General features: G+C 41.1%; 1 protein-coding gene across 1 annotated transcript in view; it reads right to left on the bottom strand.

Moving 5' to 3' along the window:
* Positions 1-19182, bottom strand: part of LG17H1orf21 (linkage group 17 C1orf21 homolog) — a 194033-nt gene that overhangs the window by 113283 nt on the left and 61568 nt on the right. Inside the window, exon 2 of the mRNA XM_019738074.2 lies at positions 3603-3822. Coding sequence (XP_019593633.1) covers positions 3603-3696 — 94 coding nt within the window. The 5' untranslated portion in view covers positions 3697-3822. The remainder of the gene's footprint in view (positions 1-3602; positions 3823-19182) is intronic.

Below are 19182 nucleotides of genomic sequence, written 5' to 3'. Positions count from 1 at the left end.
TATTTCATGCAGGCTGGTCTTGGCCATCTGCTCAGCTGGCCTTGGAATGACCTCAGCCGATCTGCTGACCACTCTTCACATCAGCCCTGACCACCGAGGGAAGGAAATCCCAATCTGGAGATGAGCTATCTGGCCTGGACTGTACTTCTGAAAGGGCCACAGTAAGTGAGACACAACTTTAGAACAGAAACATTTTAGGCTTCGATATTTAAAGGGAAAGAAAGTCGACAGGTAAATGTCAGTGATAAAATACCTCTTGAATACCTCAATGACCACTTGAATGCTATGAAATCTAGGAGTCAACACGCCCATTTGTCTTTTAATCATGGATGGTGGGATATTCTACAGAAATGCAGTCACGCATATTTGCAGTGGTCAGTCCCCTAAATAACCAAAACATCACAGAGACTGATCAAAGTGTTGCATAAAGACAGAAATGACCATTTTTAAAAACACCTTGCTTATCAATGCTCCCCAGGATGTCTTTAGAAGCTATGAAATTAAATTAACACCTTTAGAAGAAGGATCGAGTGTGTGTGCGTGAGTATATGTGTGTGTGTGTGGTGTGTGTGTGTACACGCAGAGACACACACTTCAGCGGCAACCCCAAATATGCCACACTACACAGACTTTGTCAATTCTTCAACAACATGTGGCAATAACATTTTCAAACATTCAAAAACATTTAGCTTTCAAAATGTGAATGAGGACACTTTATTCAGTGAAAAACAGAAGAGTGATTTAGAGAGCAGAATATCACTGTCCAGGCTGGAATATTACCTAGTCACGGAGTTCTCATTGCCTCTGTCAATGGGGGTGGTGACCAGTCTCCAAAGACGGCCCTCAACAGTCCCTCCCCACCTTCTAGGCACAGGCTCAAGAGATGAAGCGCCTGGATGCTCCCTTGACCCTGCGCGGGTCTTGGGACTTGTGGCAAAAGTGACATTCTTGGACTTTCAAGCCCACGTCTTAAGAGGCCTGGCAGCTTCCACTGTGTTTCTTGGAAGCCCACACCCACATGAAAAGTTTGACTCCCCAGCTGGAAAGAGAGGCGTGGTAGACAAAGGGCTGAAACCATCTCGGTCAGTTGAGCGTAACTGAGCTCCCAGCTGAACGCAGCGGCAGGACGGAGCCCAAGCAAACAAAGTGGATAGAACCCCAGCCTCCTCACAGAATTGTGAGAAATAATAAATCAGTGTTGCTTCAAGCCACCATGTTTGGAGTTCCTTGTTATACGTGGTTATCGATCACTGAAACAATGGGTGACAAAAGACATCAAATGGTTAAAAGCGAGTCACATCTACCATGCATCTGTGATCACGTTGGGGTTTTGTACTCTACTTCTTCTCACAGACCAGTTTCAGTGGAGAAACATTGAAGGCACCTTCTCCTGTCATATTCAAACCCCAGCATTCAGGAGCATCTAGTACTGGTACTGATACTCATAGTGGGTTCTGACAATTCTCCCTCCAGAGCCCTGGAGGACTAGAAAAACTATCTTCCTTGACTGGTTCATAAAGCTCTCTCTCTCCTTGTATTCCTGCTTTATCTAACGCCATGCCACAAACCTGCAAACGTTGATGTTAGAAAGAGCAACAAGAATGCTGGAGCGAATAAAGCTTCCATATGAGTATTCAGTGGATGAGGAAACATTAGCAGAGGCCTCCACTGCCTCTACTGCCTCCACTGCCCTTCACGACATGTTCTGCATGGAGCCACACAGACGGCAACGACCAGGCTGGCTTGGGGTAAACTGAGTTATGAGCCCCAATCCTTGACCCCTCTCTACATCCACACCGTTGCCATGAATGCACTGTGATCGGATGTACTTCTCTGCCACTGGTCTCTGAGCCTGTGAGGTGACCTGACTTGAACGTTGGCGCACATGACATTATGCCAGCTCTAAGCCCGAGGTTAAGTGGCATCTTGGGTACCACTTGCACTTTTACCCTTCTGCAAAAGGAGGGCACTGCCCCCCTTAGCTCACTGGTCCCAGGAGGAAGAGGAGAGAGACCGGGCGCAGAGCCACTCCAGCTGACCCACCAACGCGTGATCAAGAAAGATGCTCTCATGGTTGAATGCCACTGAGGTCCAGAGGCAATGGGTGACTAATACAAGTCTCCTTTATTAAATGCTAACACTTGCAAAAGACGCATGGCACTCCAGAACAACAGAAAGTCTCCTCGGCTATAAAAGTTGTAACAAATTAGCAAACGGCGGGGGCGGTTCCAATTAGCTGTTTTTCCAGAAACTGGGGTTTCAGTGATCCAGGTTCTAGTTTTATTAAAGATGCTGATGTTACTCTTCTCCACAATTCTAAATTCTATAGGGAGTCACCCTGGAAGCAAATTTGCTCCAGAAGCAACTTTACTTCTCCTTGAAACAAGACAAAAAAAAGACAAAACAACACAAAATCCTCCTCCCATATATACTAGTTCACGTGAAGCAGAGCCTATTCCCAATTCTTCACCAAGGGACTGAACCACCCACGACAATCGATCAATGCTAGAGATTCTAAACGCAGTAGGATTATTTGACCGTGACTGAATAGTGCAACTTCAGTTGTTTACACGTAAATGTTATTTCAAGGAGGTTCTTTGTTGAACAAGAGATGAAGAGGTGCTTTTAGGAATACAAGGGCCGTGCCACTGTCAAGCAGTGGGTTTCATTGTTAAAATAATTCAGCAAGAAAAACGGCTTCATCTGCCTTGTTCTAACTGGAATTTTGGACTAACACACAGACATGGCTTCATCAAAGGAATAAAAGATCTTTCAAGGAACAAACTCAAGATTAGGCAAACTCAAAAGCCTGTCAGGGGCCAGGCAGGTAACGTTCATGGTCAGTGAGCAAACTGGGCTTAATGTGCAATCAGGGGCAAGGCTTAGGGGTTCACTGGAGCCTGACTAAAGAGGCAACCGCTGCCCCACCCCCCTAAGAGTTGCCTCAGAGAATCTTCTGAAGAAATCTGGGATTTTATTTGGAGCACCCTGATTTTTAAAGGCCACCTTGCTTTTCATTTTAAAATTCTCTGGGAGCCAAAGAAAATATATTTGCAGGCCCAATATGGCCATGGGTTGGCAGGATGTGACCTTCGCACTAGATATTCTGAAGTTACCTTGAGGCATCACAGAAAGGTTAAAAGATGATTTTAAATGTATTGTATTTGTATTTTGGAATCTGAAAATTTATAATTCACATAGAGAGTAACTTTCTATTAACGCTAAAAAACACGTCACTGTCTCATTTACAAATTCTCACTGGTGCCACTTTTGGACCTCTCTGTTTTCAGACTTACTGTTCTTCTCCACCTGGACACCCTTTGGCTGCTGTCCCACACATCTATTTAAATCCTACTGGTTATTTAAAACTTGATTTAAGTGCTAGCTTTTGCATAAAACCTCCATAATCCTCCATCAAGTCCTCTATGTATAAGTTACGATCATTGTCCAACGTAAGAGATCTGCATTGATTTCTAGCGCATCTCACCAGCTCTTTCTCAGTATCCTCCAAAAGGTATAACACAATCAGACTGCAAGGATTCATGCCCAGGATGTGAAAGGCCTGAATCCACTGGTCAAGAATAAAGCTCCCGGGCACTCACCGCCAAACACATCTCCATTCTGGTAGTTTTTCCCTTTCTGGGTTTCCTCTTCATTTTGAACAGTGGCAACATGCTTGGCGGAGGCACAGCCCATAGTCTCATTCGCTCAGCTTCAGCCGGGCTGAACTGCAAATCATCTCTACAGACACGGGGACATTTTCCTTTTCTTCCAACACAAAGAAAATCGGTCTTCCCGTGGAGTCGGTTAAGATGTGTGCTCCTGCAAGAACAGAAAGAAAGCTAGATCAGAATGGGTGAGATGAAACGGTTGTCTTGGTGTCTTTGCTGTGTGTGGTGAGACCGGCAATGCACTAGAATATTCCTGCATGACCCCGCTGTGCTGGCGCTGTGACCAGACACCGTAGAACAGAACGGAACACGACCCATTCTTACCTGATCCCCACTCAGGGAGCAAGGCCAGAGGTACGCCCCCTGCACCCCACACAGCTGAACATTTTAAGGAGAGACAAAAACACATACACTTATTTATTCAAATAAATATCTGAGCCCTACTACTTGTCACACATGCTTGCTAATGTTCTGGAACATCAAAAACCTTCAGAGTAAGGAAAGAACACTCATGAGACGTACTCAGTCCAGAAGGCTGGGGCAGTTCTCTACTGTCCCCATCCTGTCCTGCAGGCTGGCGCGTCCAGCTCCTAAATTTTGCCAAGAGGAGACAGCCTTCCTCCTCAGGCTGAAAACACGGGCTAGTTTATACATTTCTGGTATGTTTTATACGTTATTCAATACTTTACCTGAGGTGACACTGTTTGGGATGGTAAAGGAGATGAGGCAAGAACTTAAACTTACTCGTATCCATTTTCTGCTGACCTGGCTCAATGCTTTAAGGAGTGAGCAGATGTAGGAATATAAAGAAAAGAAAACAAGGCAGTTGTCTATCTCTTTCAGAGCCTCTGTGCCTTAATTTGACCTCTAATACAAGTGGAAAGAGCAGCACAGATAAACCACAAAGGAGATAATCCCCTAGCTACCTTCCCCTGCCCCACCCAAGGTCACTGCCTAAATTCTCAGGGCTTGCTGCGCTCAACCTGCCCATTTTTATTTATTTGATTCTTTCATCATGCTTATCCAGCCATTGCATATGTGACTTATTCCAGTCCTACAGATGTTTCCTTTGGACCATCTACCCATTCCTTCGTCTCCGTCCATCCCCTCACCTCCTCACACCCATGGTAGAGAAAAGAAGCATCAAGATACTACTCTTAATTTTCATTAGCACCCGCACCCCAGCACCCTCCTCTCCCTTTTAGGAACAGTTGATGTTTCTCAGCGTCAAGAACAGAGCTACCAAGAGGCAGCTGCAGGCTCTTGCTTCCATCAAGATGGCTGCCCCTCAGCCCTCTTTCCTAGAGCATGAATGGCATCTATGGATGTCGAATTCAAGCCATTTAAACCATCAAATCTCAGCAAAGGGCATTTTTCAAATTAGCCTAACACTACAAGGTAAATCTAAATCCACCTAGTAAATGAACTTAGATACAAAGGTAAAGATCTTAAGCCAAGCGAATACAAATTTCAATATTGGCTCTATGGCTAAAACTCTATCCATGCCTTTGTACAGTTCAGACTATTTTCTATCACTGCTTATATTAAATCATTAACAGGAAGTACAGGGTTAGGTGGTGAAGTATAACAAACAAGGAAGATTTTTTTTTTTCCTAGATAGACAATGCTTATAGTTTTCTACACTATTAGGTAACTTCAGGTGAACACATTTTCAGTTTTTTAAAGCTACATAGACTATACAGACACACCCCTATTCTTATTATATTTAGCAGTAATGTCAATAAAGAAACAGTATTTTCATTTGATGGCCTAGTCATACTGATCTATAAAGCTCAGGGGCTTGATAGGGGAGATATGTTGGCATTTAAAAGAGAAAAATCCACACAATACAGTGTCGTAAGTGCTGTGATAGAGGTTTCACAGGAAACTGTGACAATGCAGAATTAAAAAAAAAAAAGCAGACTAAATTATGAAGTGATATTTTGGAGGGTCTTAAAAGCTTGGTAGAAATTTGCCAGGTATACACGCGTGCGCGCGCACACACACACACCCTTGTGCAGAGGGGCCTAGGTGGGGGAGGGCAGGAAAGAGGATGGCACTTCTGATGCTTTGAGGGCCTGGAGGAGGCTTTGCTAACTTTATCCAACTTAATAAAGATAAACTATAAAACCTCATAAGATATAGGAAGTCCTTGTGATCCACATTTGAGCACCCTTTGAGAAACATTAAATTAAGAGTGTCGAAATCCATTCTGTCAAACCTATTATGGTTTTTGAAGAAACATCACTGAAACATGAGACGAGAATCTAGGAGACGGGATTCAGTGCTAAGGGTAGGAGAAGAGGGGACATGCTTTTCTAACCAGGTGGCTGCCCTATAGGGGTGGTGACTGCTGGAGTTGCTGCAGCTTTGCATTCCCCTTCCTCCTGTCTCCAGCATCACCAGGTAAGGTCACAGGCGTGAGACCCCAGAATGAATTCCTTCCTTTCAAAAAGGAATGTGAGAAAACCACCTCCCAGGGACATAGGAGAGCCAACGGAAGTGACAGGGGAAACCTCACCTGCTTCCCTGTCTGTTGCCACTTCTTCAGAATAAACAAAGTAAAAATATAGGAAGGAGAGTGGGAAATCCTAACATAATTCCCAAAGGACAGGGGTAATCCAGTGACAATTTACAATTGTCCTCTCTGGGAGTCCTCTTGCTTTTCTCTTCCTCATTCCTATTTCCTGTTACAGCCTCACATGCTATCCAAAAAGTAAATGAAAGACTCTAAGTCATGAATTAGGCTTTGCTACCCGGGAAAAGCATTATGTGGTGTTTTAAAAGTTGTGCTTGTATCAAAAAATCTTACTTGAATCTAAAATCACATGAAATCACATGAAAATCAAATACATTGCAGAAAGCTAACAAACATAAAACATCTAAGGACGATTTTCCAAGGACTTCTCTGTTATTCAGGCATGGAGGTGAGGGCCCTGTGAACAAGCAGATTAGTTTAGACATTCAATTTAAGTGATGACTCACGAAGTTTCCACTGAATTATCTATTCTAAGACAGCACTATCGCTCAATACGAGTTCTCTCCAAATTCTAAAGAGGTGTAGATTTTGTTTCTGAAACATATGCACTATCTATTGTACAGCAGTGATTTAAAGAGTGATGTTTTTACATTTTACAACTTCATCAAAAATATCTATTACCATGTTGTCCATTTTGAAGGTGATATTTTTGAAGTCATTTGAGAGGCGTAAGATCTCCAATTCATAAAGCTGACCATGGATCACTGGGGAAAGTTTTCTACTATGTCATCTGCATTCTGCACATAAACAATCACCTAATCATTCATTCATTTAATCAACAGATATTTATTCAAAATTAAGTGACAGACCTGTGTTTGGTAGGCAGTGGGTATATACCGGGGGTGCAAAGAAAGAAACGTATACACGTAGACACTTTGGTCAACGTTGTTCAAGCAGTAGTTCGCCATAATCAGAAGTGTCTGGACGCTGATGGTAACCACTTTGAGCACCTCTTGTGATTGCAGAAGTCAAATGTGACTTGTATTCATCTTTTGTTATCGGTATATATTGAGTGTTACAATTTTAATACAGTTTTCCTTTCTTAAAATGTGTACACAATTTTATGGCACCCTCTGTAGTGATAAACAAGACAAGTTGGGTTTTCCTCCTCATTCCCATAAAATATAAACATTCAGAGAAAGGACAGCATTTAGAGAGACCAGCTTCACAGCAACGTGGTACAACCATGGCAGGTTAAATATAGGCTGACCAAGAAGTTCACCTCACAGGCACCTGATTCAGCCTCGTGAGAAGGAATGTGAAGGTCAGGTTTGAGACCTGACCACAGCTAAAGAAACATCACTAAAATAACCCTGAACTGCATCTTTTATGTATGTCAAAGTTTCATTTCCACTGAAAATTCTCTCACTTGACTCCAACCGAGACCTCATATTGAACAGATCTTCAGAAATGTCCACCTACCATGTTTCCCCCAAAATAAGACCTAGCCAGACAATCAGCACTAATGCATCCTTTGGAGCAAAAATTAATATAAGACCCAGTCTTATTTTACTGTAATATAAGACCAAGTCTAATATAATATAATATAATAAAATATAATATAATATAATATAATATAATACAATACAATACAATACAATACAGTACAAGACAATACTGGGTATAATATAATATAATATATAATCTAATACCAGGTCTTAATTAATTTTTGCTCCAAAAGACGCATTAGAGCTGATTGTCCAGCTAGGTCTTATTTTCAGAGAAACAGGGTAATGACTGCTACAGTAATCTGTTCCCAAACATTTCCTTTTGGTTTGTGTTACCATTCACACGAACCCTAGCACTTTTTTAGCTTCCATTTTTCCATTAGCTTTGCTCAGCCTTTCTCTCCCAACCCCCACACCCTCTATCCATTTACCTCCTTGAAATCACTCCACTTAGAGAGGTAGCCTGAAGGTGCAAAGAAGCACGCAGAGACTGCAACCCTGCGCAGACCTGAGAGTCTCAGTTTCACATATTATTAACAACACGTTATTTCTGAAGTCACACATCACAGTGTGAGAATTAAACTGAAGCATCTTTTATGTTTGACGGAATCTCCTAATGCTAAATCCCATTGGGGATGATTTTTTTGAAACTAAATAATCTGTGTGATAGGATCATTGGGCCCCTCTGAAAACACGGGGTCCAATTAATTGCCTATGGCTTTGTGTAGAAGTCTCCCCAAATAAATGGTTGCATCGCTGTATCCTGTACCATGAAATGAGAAGTTTTAATCCACATCTATAATGCTATGAGCTAATTTAGCTTAGCACAATCTTTATAGGATATTTTTCCCGCCGCTGATAAAATACATTAGCAAATTTCTAATTCCAATTCAAATTTTTTAGAAAGGACTAAAAAGTTTGCAGCCATGCATATCTATCCTTCCTGTCCTCACACTATGCCTCAAGCCTCTTTAGGTAATACTGTATGTGTCATTAGGGGAACTATCGTTCCAGAAAACTTTATAACTGAGAAAGTTATTTTCTGTACACAGTAAGTCTGCTACTTTCCTATGACTACATATTACATGTGAGTGATATATTTACCCTTTTATAAGGAAAGATTATGATGTTTTTTCCCAATGATGACTTCACTTTAGTTTTTTTAGCTTTATTGAGGTATAATTGATAAAACCGCAATATACTGAAAGTCTTCAATGTGATAATTTGATATACATATTCATTGTGAAAAGATTCCCACCATCGTGTTAATTATTAACACATCCATCACCTCACATATTTATTTACAAATATTTACCTTTTTTTGTTGTTGGTGAGAACACAGGTTCTACTCTCTTAGCCAATGGCAGCATTTCCTTCTTTTTAAAGGCCGAATTTTATATATATATATACGTATATGTGTATATATACATATACGTACATATACATATATACGTATATGTGTATGTATATATATATATATATGTGTGTGTATATGTATGTATGTATGTATATATATATATCAGGGATGCCAAAAAAATGCATACAAGTGGACACTTTGGTCAACGTTTTTCAAGCAGTAGTTCACTGCAATCAGAAGTATCGGACACTGATGGTAACCACTTTGAGCACCTCTTGTGATTGCAGACGTCAAACATGACTTGTGTTCATCTTTTGTTATTGGTATATATTGAATATTAAAATTTTCATAGTTTTCCTTTCTTAAAATGTGCATACATTTTTTTGGCACCCTCTGTGTATAATACACATATATGCTTATGTATATATTTTATTGATTGATTGATTTATATATACATTGAATATATATATATATATATACACACACACATACATATATTTCACATTTTCTTTATCCATTCATCTGTTGACAGACACTTTAGGTTGTTTCCATATCTTGACTATTGTGGAAAATGCTGCAATGAATATGGGGGTACAAAAAATATCCTTACCTTTAGATAAAATACCAAAACTGATGGCTTTTTTCTTTATCTTAATGTTTTGAACTGGAAGCACAGTTTCATCAAAAAATCTATTTTTATAAAATTGGGAAGGAAAAAATAAGCAAAATCTGTTTTCTGAAAAATCAAAGCGATATCTGACCTTTTTTTTTTAAAAGCCATGGGAAAATATTTATATTTACGTAATATGATGGGTAATTTTACTTTCCACCAATTAGTCATAGACTTTTTCATTTTGGATGGAAAAGCCAAAAATACTGTAAACAGTTTCCTTGTCAAGAAAGACACTTTTGAAAAATGAATTGAAGGTGATATACGCCATTAAGAAATCCAAGGCCAGAAAGAACATGAATACACCACATGCAGCTTGGAGGACTGGAGAGAAATCAAATTCTGATTGCAATGGGTAGAGAGAGCTATGAAGTCAGCAGTTAAGAAAAAGACACAGCCACATTATTAATAGATCAGGAGCAAAATATCCCCTTTTTTCCTCTGATTAAAAAGGGAAATCAAGATAAGGCAACATCTATCTAAAAACCCCTTTCTTTTATTGAAGAAGAGCGGACATCAAAGCTCCATATAGAAAAGTATATGGATGAAAAACTAATCAGTGTGTTTGCCCATCTGCGCTGTTTCACTATAATGAGTGTTAATACAGCAGCCCCCTTGGGGGAAGAAGAAAGGCAGCTTAAAAATAATTTCTAATCTTGTAGCTTTGGTATCCTCGGGCTACTGTTAACACCATTTCACATTTCATGGTGAATGTTAAAAATAGTACATAAAGAGATGTCACATTTGACATGAGGATAATCTGGAAAAGTCAAACCTTCCTGTTACAAGCAATTGCTAGCATCAAACAAGATATTCGGTCCTGCCTTACACTCATTTGGTGGCATGACAATCGACAACATGCTATTATCTCCAAAAAACAGGAATTTTTGGCTTCTGCTTTCTTTACGGGAAAACTCTCATTGCCACAAATAATTGTACAGAGGTGTCCTCAGAAACAACAAGAAGTCCTATGTGAGATGATAGATTTCTGCTGGATTTTCCGCAGTGAGGTGTGGGGACGAGGGGGCAAGATGGCAAGTGGAAAGAGCACTAGAGTGGGAATGCGAGTGACAAGCTCTGGTGTCAGGTCACACGCTTGCCTTGGTACCAAGGCTGGACTTCACCTCTCGGAGCCTCTCTGATCATGTGATCTACCTCAACCTGTGTCCAAGTGATGCTAAGGACGAAATTACCAGTTACAAAAAGGCTATTTCTTAACCATACTCAATTTATTTGCAAACTCTGTTTCAGCCCTTATCCAAATAGGACATATTTGCAAACAAATTTTTCCTCCCAAAATTTCAAGAAGCCCTATGAGATCTCAAGATTACCACCAATGATGTTTTGGCCCAAGGGTGTTCATTTCAATGGTGTATAAAGTGAAAAATGAACAAAACTGAGCTCTCCCATCTCCTCTATCAAGTTTTTAATGAATAAAAATGAAATGAATTTTAAAAATATTTCCTGTAGGGATCTGGTTAGAAAAAGTTTGTGAAATAACTGTTCTTCAGCTAAGGACTGAAGAGTTTGGGGCCTCATCGTGCACCTGAAAACTCTCTTAGATTAACTGCATATGTTCACACAGGTTCTGGCATGGCTGACACTATGTCTGGGGAGGCAAGAGAGGAAAACACCAGATCCAGAGGAAAGTCACCCACCTACGCCAGGGCGAACCCATGCGGAATTATGCTGTTTGTGGATTTGCTCCTCAGTGGTGAAGGCCAACGGCAGACACTCCTACACTCTGACTTTTCTGTCTTCTTCCCACTTCCAAGACTGAGAATACCTAGGGTATCTGCAAAAAGTCAACTTGTGCCAGTGGAGAACCTTCTGTATCATGACACCCACGACTGGGATCCCTGGATCGCTGTGCCGCTGGTTCCCCATGCCAGTTGGAACAAATCATGTGATTTCCTTGTCACTATCCTAATAATAATAATAATAATAGCATTCCCCCCCTTTTTAAAAATTGTTTTGAAAATATAGATAGACAATGAAATGCTCTGAAAAGTACATATAAATGCAAGGTAGTACTCTTCTGTGCATACTTTGCTAGGCCAGGTGCAGGCCATTACCTTTCAACCCATGGCTTTTCGGGAGCATTGAGTGGAATCGGTTTGCCCAGAGGGCTCCTATAGGCGGGCCCCAGAGAAAATGAGCGAAAACAAATGGAAAAGGAAAGACAAAAGTCACGAAATGACAAGAAACTGAAAGCAGGATAAGTACAAATTACTAAAAAAAAAGCACACTTTGATTTCAACCTAAGCCATTAATTCGTGATCCTTCCTGAATGAAAAACATCTGCGTGGGTGATCTGAGTGTTGAAATACATTGTGAAGAAAACAAATGATTCCTGCCCTCGAAGGACTAGCCTTCAGGTAGGGCTAACGGATCATAAACAATAAAATAAAACAAAATTCCAATGACTAATGTACACTGCAGAGAAAGAAAGGATCGGAGATGTTCTGGAAAGTCCTGGGTTAATTCAAGTTAATTAAATGAGTGCTTGCCTCAGGTTTATTTTATGCAACGAGAGGTAGGAAAATCCAGCATACTGTGCCACTCTTAGCAGATCCTCAGTTAGCGTGTACTGACGAGGACAGTGCAACAGATGTCATGTCAGGTTTGAGCTGTTGATCCTCTTTAACGCCCTAAAGGACAACAGAACTGAGGCTGGATTAACCCCTCGGAAATCTGAATGTCACTATCGTGGTGCCAAAGTCAAGAGCCAATGCCTCTGATCCTTGTCTGACATGCACACTGGAAAAGCACATACGATGTTTTCATCCCTCAATTAAAAGCCTACACTTGATACAAGACGACTGTGTTCCATATTTTTTTGATTCAATTCAATCTCTAAATTTAGTGCTGGCATAGCTCATAACACAGCCTTAAGCTGGTTACTGTGGTAGCTAGAAAGAAACATAACCAATAGACACAAGAGGTATGGATTACCTAAACGAACCATTAGCAGCAAGTGTGAGAATCATTTGAAAACAAACAAAAAAGCCTGCTTACATTTTATTTGAAGACCTTGCTACTAATATCTGAGGATGGATGGATACATTTAATAGCCTCAGAATTATAAATACTTGTAACCAAGTAATGTAGTAATACTTTGAAAAATCTGAATCATAGAATTTGAAAAACAGGGTTTCCCTCATAATCTAAACATATATCCTTCTTCCCTCCAAAAATAACCTCTTTCCTTCTTTCCCCCCTCCCTACTAAAATAAATTAAATCATCCATGAGAGACTGGTGCGAACTCTCGTCAAAGGTCTCTCTCTCTCTCTGCTCTGCTCCAGGCTGCACTATCCCAGGCTTGAGGACAGGTCAGCGATGACCCAGTGACTGAGAACAACCATCCCGCTCCTGCTGGGCAGAGGGCTACTGACTAAAAAATACGTGTTCCTGAGGGAAAGCCTTGGCTATCTGAAATTCTGGCTTCTAGAACCTTCTAGTGCTATCCAGAACAGCTCAAGATCTGAAAGTGCCGTAACAACTCAGAAAAAGCAAACAAGTAAAAACCTCTTTGTTGGTGAAGGGTTTAGTGTTGCCTCTCTCTCTCTTCCTTGTATACACACACCATAAAAGTTCTAGACTATACCCAATATTTTGTGGTTCTGTCAGGGAAGGGAGCTGTGTGCCTTTGGGCAAGACATTAACTCCACAGTTCCTTGGGTCCACATTTATCAGAAGGGATAAGACCACATGAATTCTGAGAGGGGTAGATGAGATAATGTATGTCCAGTGCTGAGGGCCGCACCAGACAGTTAGAAAACAATTAACACAGGAGAGTTATCATCCTCCACACCATCGTCATTATTACTTAAAGAGATGGGCATGAACTTTAAGAAGAAAGGGCCAGAGGGAAAAGAGACAAGACAGAAGAGACGGAAAGAGAGAGGAGAGGTTAACTGTGGCGGCTTGCTGGTTCTTAGGAACTGCACCAAACATAAGCAGACAGACGGAACATTCCGTTGCAGAAGTTCATGGAACAAGTGCAGCATCTGCAGAGAGCCCTGAGCATTGCCTGGGGGCGATGGGGAGGGGGAGATCAGCCTCTGTGTGGCACATCCTAGGGCTCTGAAGACACAGACTGCTGTGTGTGCACAAGTTGAAAGTCAGCGAGTTCTCTCCCAAGCTTTGTCACAGTCTCGAGGAAAGTGCAGCTCACATCTTCCTGCTATTAAGTGTTTATGTGCCTGTCTCCTTTACTAGTCAGATTGCCAAGGTCATGACCATGCCCTAGTTATTCTTCTATATTCCTTCTGGCACAAGTCGGGCACACGGTAGGTCTGCAATAGATGTTGAGTGAATGAATTCTTTTCACAAAGAGATGTTGGGGGCTTTTAAGTAAGGTTGCTCTCCTCAGCTCTGTATCCTAGGTCACCTGCATGGACAGTGATTTCTTTAGCACATCACCAATAACTATGGTTACAGACATTCATCTGAGCCATCACCGACAACTTAAAATTATGTTCAGTATATATACTCCTTAAAAAGATAGTATCATATGTAATATTATACTAGTATAATGCAATTTTGAAAGCTTTTGGCACTTAAACTGTTTGCCCTAATCTGCCCAGAAAATTACTCTATTTATTTCAACAATCATTTGGGGGTGAGGGGACTTGTTTTTTAGCTGTCAACATTCCACCAGGGACTAGAGATTCCAACGTGGATAAGTCAGCCAGTACTTGATGTGCATTTCCCAATTTTCAATTAGAATCTAGAGATGTTTAGCAGTGCTCCTGAAACTCACCAATCTGAAAAATCAAGGTGTTTTTGTTTTTCTGGTGGGGGTGATTGCTGAAATTTAAATCCTTGGTTAACTTTCCAGGACAAAGAACTATTTAAGAATGATGTCCTTAGAAGGCCAAACAAATGGAAATTATAAATATCATTTTTCAGATAGCATGAACCAATGCTCCTTTAGCCTACTGAGTTTAAAAATAATGACAAAAAAAAAAAAAAAGCCACCTTAGTTCTCATGCTGCTCTCAAGAAATGCACACAACTTTTGGGACCTTCATAGATTTTGTAGAGCTAAGCCAAAAACATTCTGTGCAATCATCGACTTAAAGAAAACAAAAGTAAGAAGCTGGTAGAAGAGACCCAGGAAGACAAAGCAGTCAGCTGAGTAATGGCCACTCCTTTCTAATGTACCAGAAGACGCCCTTCCACCCTGACAAGTTCGCTCATGACTGGTCACTGAAGACCCTTTCCTCTGTGCCTACCGTCATTTCTGTGGTGTTTAATGGGGTTTGAGGTAACAAAAACATAAAAGGGAGGACAAGAAGCATTTCCCTATTGATGCTCTTCTCCAGCCACCGAAAAGCTATTAAAGAACATTATGGGGTTACAGGTGATGAGTCAGTATGACCTCGTCAATGTTACCAAAAATCTGCAGTCCACGCTGACATAATTACTTTAAATCAGCCCAGCGTTCCCCAATGAAAGTAGCACAATTAGTGAACATGTTGTTCTTTGCTACTTGTCCAGCAAAATGTACTCAGAGGATGAGACCAGAGCAACAAGCTTGGGAGGGCTGGACAGCATGGCAGGCGCAACACAACGGGGACCCACCAGCAGGGGACCACAGGTCAGCAGCCAGATGCATCCGCCGGTCCCTGTTGGTCTTAACGTTCTCCAGTAGATTCACTTTCAGTTCCAGTCTGACACATGGAAGTTTCAAGTCTTCATCTGAATAGAGAACTAAATATATGGCTTGATGATACACGCTTTTCTTGGAGAAAGGTAAAGCATAGTCTATAACATTTAGTTACAGGATGTGACCACATGCTGTTCTAACACGGCTTCTGCCCAGCTGTCATCTTTATGGGACCTCCAGTGGGTGGTCAGGCTGAGGCGGTGTGGGTCCTGGATGTGACAAAGGCATCTTTGGCAAGGTGCTTAGGAATCCTGCATCTAAGAGGACATCACCCTTCCATCGCCTCTATTATGTCACTGCCATTACCACCCTCAGAATGGCACTGCAAAAATAGAAGATATAAATTTTCTAATTCTAAGATCACCCTCCAATTTTAAAAGAATCTTAGTATCTAAATTAAAATTGAGTATCTAAATTAAAAGACGACTTGCTGGACCCAACCTCTAAACCTCTTATTTGTTCGTCAGCCTTTTCTAGGCCGTATTTGTTTTTTGTTGTTGGTAGTGTTTTCTGTTTTTTGTTTTTTCCTTTTTTGAGAAAGGAAAATCTCAGAAGGGATCGGCCCAGTGGACATCAGGATGGTCTTATGGGTGGTTTTAAAACATCAGAACATGATGAAAATTTTTAGTAAAAAATGATACTTCTCATAAATTAGTAATTATGCCATTAATTTTCTACAACAAAGACAAATTAAGATTCTTAATGCACTGATTCTGTCAGCTCCTTCCCCTGGTCCAAAATCCTCCAGGACTCACTAATGCCTCCGGGGTGAAGTTCAAGATATGTGGACTTTCAAGCTAGATGTGTCCTCAGGGACCACTCAGGTCAAGACGCTTAAGTTACCCATGAGAAAACTGAAGGTCAAGGCGTTTAGATGACTTTGGCTCCCCCAGGACTCAGACCTATTGACCCACTGCCACCTTTTCCTACTGCTCCAAGGTAACTAGTGTCCTCTTCATCACATTAGGTGGTCTCACAGGCCCCCATTTTCTCTCAATATTCTACTCACATGCCCACCTCTCTACTTCTGCATAAGCCTTTATTTTTCCAGGAAGCCTCCACACCATTCCATGCCTTCCTTCCCTTTTCTCTTTCCTAAACTCTTACTTACAGAGTCAAATATTTGGCATTTCTTAGACATTTCTCTATAAATAGATACTAAGTGCTTGGAGGGCAGAAACCATCTCCTGTATTTGTCTCCCCTGCTATATCGGGTGCCCTGCTAGGCAGAGAGAAGGAACTCAATCACCCTCTTTCAAATGGTGAGCAGCAGGCTGGCTTGGTCTTCCCACCTCTCCACCTGCTACCCCCTGCCTAGAAGGCTCTCCTTCCCCTCCTCTGCCTGGATAACTTCAAGTCTGTGTGACCTGTCCCTTCAAAAAGGTCCCAGCGCACCTGATAAGCCCCCTTCATAGCCCTCATCTTGTGCAGGATATTCCTAATTCCCAATTGCCCATCTATCGCTTCCCTAAGTCTAGAGTGTAAACTCCTTGAGAGACACAGACTGTATATTACCTGTTCCCTATAATATTCCCAGCTTCTAACAGTGTTTAGCTCAGAATTTGTGCTCAAACAATAAATGAAAAAAGAGTGTCTGCAGAAGAAAGTTTAAACGCCTTCTCATGGACATCAAGGCTTTCCGTTCATACCTCCAGCGTCATCCAGCTTTCTACAGGCGCGTTGCTCCAGCCAGTCTGGTCTCTAGCTACCCCTGAACAGGGCTCATATTATAACCCTAACTGCCTCCGCTACTCACAGTTTCACCTTCAACAGAAGGCCTTCCCCATTAATCTCTGCCTGTTATTCAAATTCTACCAGGTTCAGAACAAGTCTTATCACCTCTAGGAAACCTTGCTCCAGGCCACACAGACCTTCCCCTTCTCTAAATTCATCAGCATGTGTCCATATGGCCCACTCATCACCTATCCATGTTGCTACATGTCCACAGCTATCTTTCCATCTCAGTCTAACTTGGTCTACGGGAACCCCCTGCCTCTGAAGTCAGCATTTTCCTCTCATTTAGGAAATAATTACATACACTGTCTTGGGACATCTCCTGTACCGTTGTTTTACAGTACTAACTTTTGGGCATTTTTGTCTTGGTGTCCTAATTTATTTATGACTATTTCGAGGCAAACCATGCTTTTGATGCCTTTGATCCTTTGCAATTCTTTGCACAAAGTAGGAGATTCATAAATATTTGTTACCTGACCTGTTGGCTAGAAAGCAAAAGTGTGCAGGATGAGATAACTATCGAAATTACAAAGAAATAACTTTTGCCAAAAGTACAGTTGAAAATTTCTGATTATTACAGGCTTATTTACCTATTTATTTTTTCTCTTTATATAACAAGGAGTCTCATGAAATTGTATTCAAATTCAAGGGTACAGACAAGAAGCAATTTTCAGTTAAACAGAAATAATGCAATAATATAATTACTGACTTAGATAGCTCTACTTGAGGTTGTTCAGAGTGAGAAGAACTATCTGGGTTATCAGCTATCCAGTTTTCTCCGTTCTTCAACTGTCTGCCATGTCGAGATTCATTACTCCTAACTAAAATGGGAATGAAGTGTGTACAGAGAAAATATTTTATTCTTTATTGCAGGTGTACAAAACAATGTAATAGCTAGACATTTACACCCCTCACAAAGTGATAATCCCCCTCCCCCAATCTATTACCCCTCTGACATCGTATATAGCTGTTACAATTCCAATGACTCCATTCCTTAGGCTGTACTCCACATCCTGTGACTACATATATATTTAATTATAGTTGACATTCATTGTTATTCAGCTTCAGGTGTACAGCATAGTGGTCAGGCATCTCCACCGTCCCTGAAGTGGTCTCCCTAATAAGACAAGTGTCCGTCGGATACCCTACAAAACCTTTACATTATTGATTATATTCCCCAAACTGTCTTTTGCATCCCTGTGACAATCTTGTGGTTACCAATGTGTGCTTTCTAAGCCCTAGTGGCTGTTTTAAAAGGTCAAATGTTGACAGTATAATTACACTATAATTTGGTAAAATTATTCTCTGCATAAAGATTATTTTTAAATAGAAGCCTTTGTCCATATGATAAAGAATTATGAATAGAAGAGAAAATTTAGTAGAAAAGGAACACAAAGGGAAAGAAAGAAAAACATGTACCCAAGATTGACACCCCCACCCCTACCCCTAGATCAGGGAGACTGCACTGGCTGCTGCATTCACAAATGCATCACCTGACTTTTGTTACAAAATCTAGTTCATGATTGAGATTCCAAGATGGCTCCATACAGGTCTGCCCAACAAGTCCCTGAACACGAACAAAATAATTCTCCTGGGTCACAGGGGTGGAGGAGAGGGAATCCATCTCCTAGTTTGCCATGCACATTTCCTCATAATTACTTTTTGATGTACTGTGTCTATTTTGTTTTATTTATTTCACATCTCACCATGCTCCCCCACCCTCCCCCCAAAAAATATGTACAGCAGCTGCTTTCCACCATAATACAATTTTAGAACACCAATACTGTGTTCAGGATTCAGGAAATTCAGGGTTCAGTAACCTAGCAACAGACTGTGAAGACCTCCCAATCTGTACCCTCAACTGTCACACATCCATGGGCCTGCAAACCCACTGCTCCAATCAGGTTTGGCTAATCACAAATCAATATTGGCCAGCAATGGGGAAAATCACAAAACACAGGAGCCTTTTTGCTGGGCTCCAAAAGCCTGCATGTCAAGGAATATAAACAGGAAGAGTACACGCTCCTAGAGACGAGACGCCAGAAAGTGGCCAATCAGGAGTTGGCCCTGGGAAAACCCAAAGTAGCCA

Source organism: Rhinolophus sinicus, linkage group LG17 (genome assembly GCF_036562045.2).
Source record: "Rhinolophus sinicus isolate RSC01 linkage group LG17, ASM3656204v1, whole genome shotgun sequence".
NCBI classification, from domain to species: domain Eukaryota; kingdom Metazoa; phylum Chordata; class Mammalia; order Chiroptera; family Rhinolophidae; genus Rhinolophus; species Rhinolophus sinicus.
Note: the sequence above shows the minus strand (reverse complement) of the source record. Positions and strands in the feature narration are given on the sequence as shown.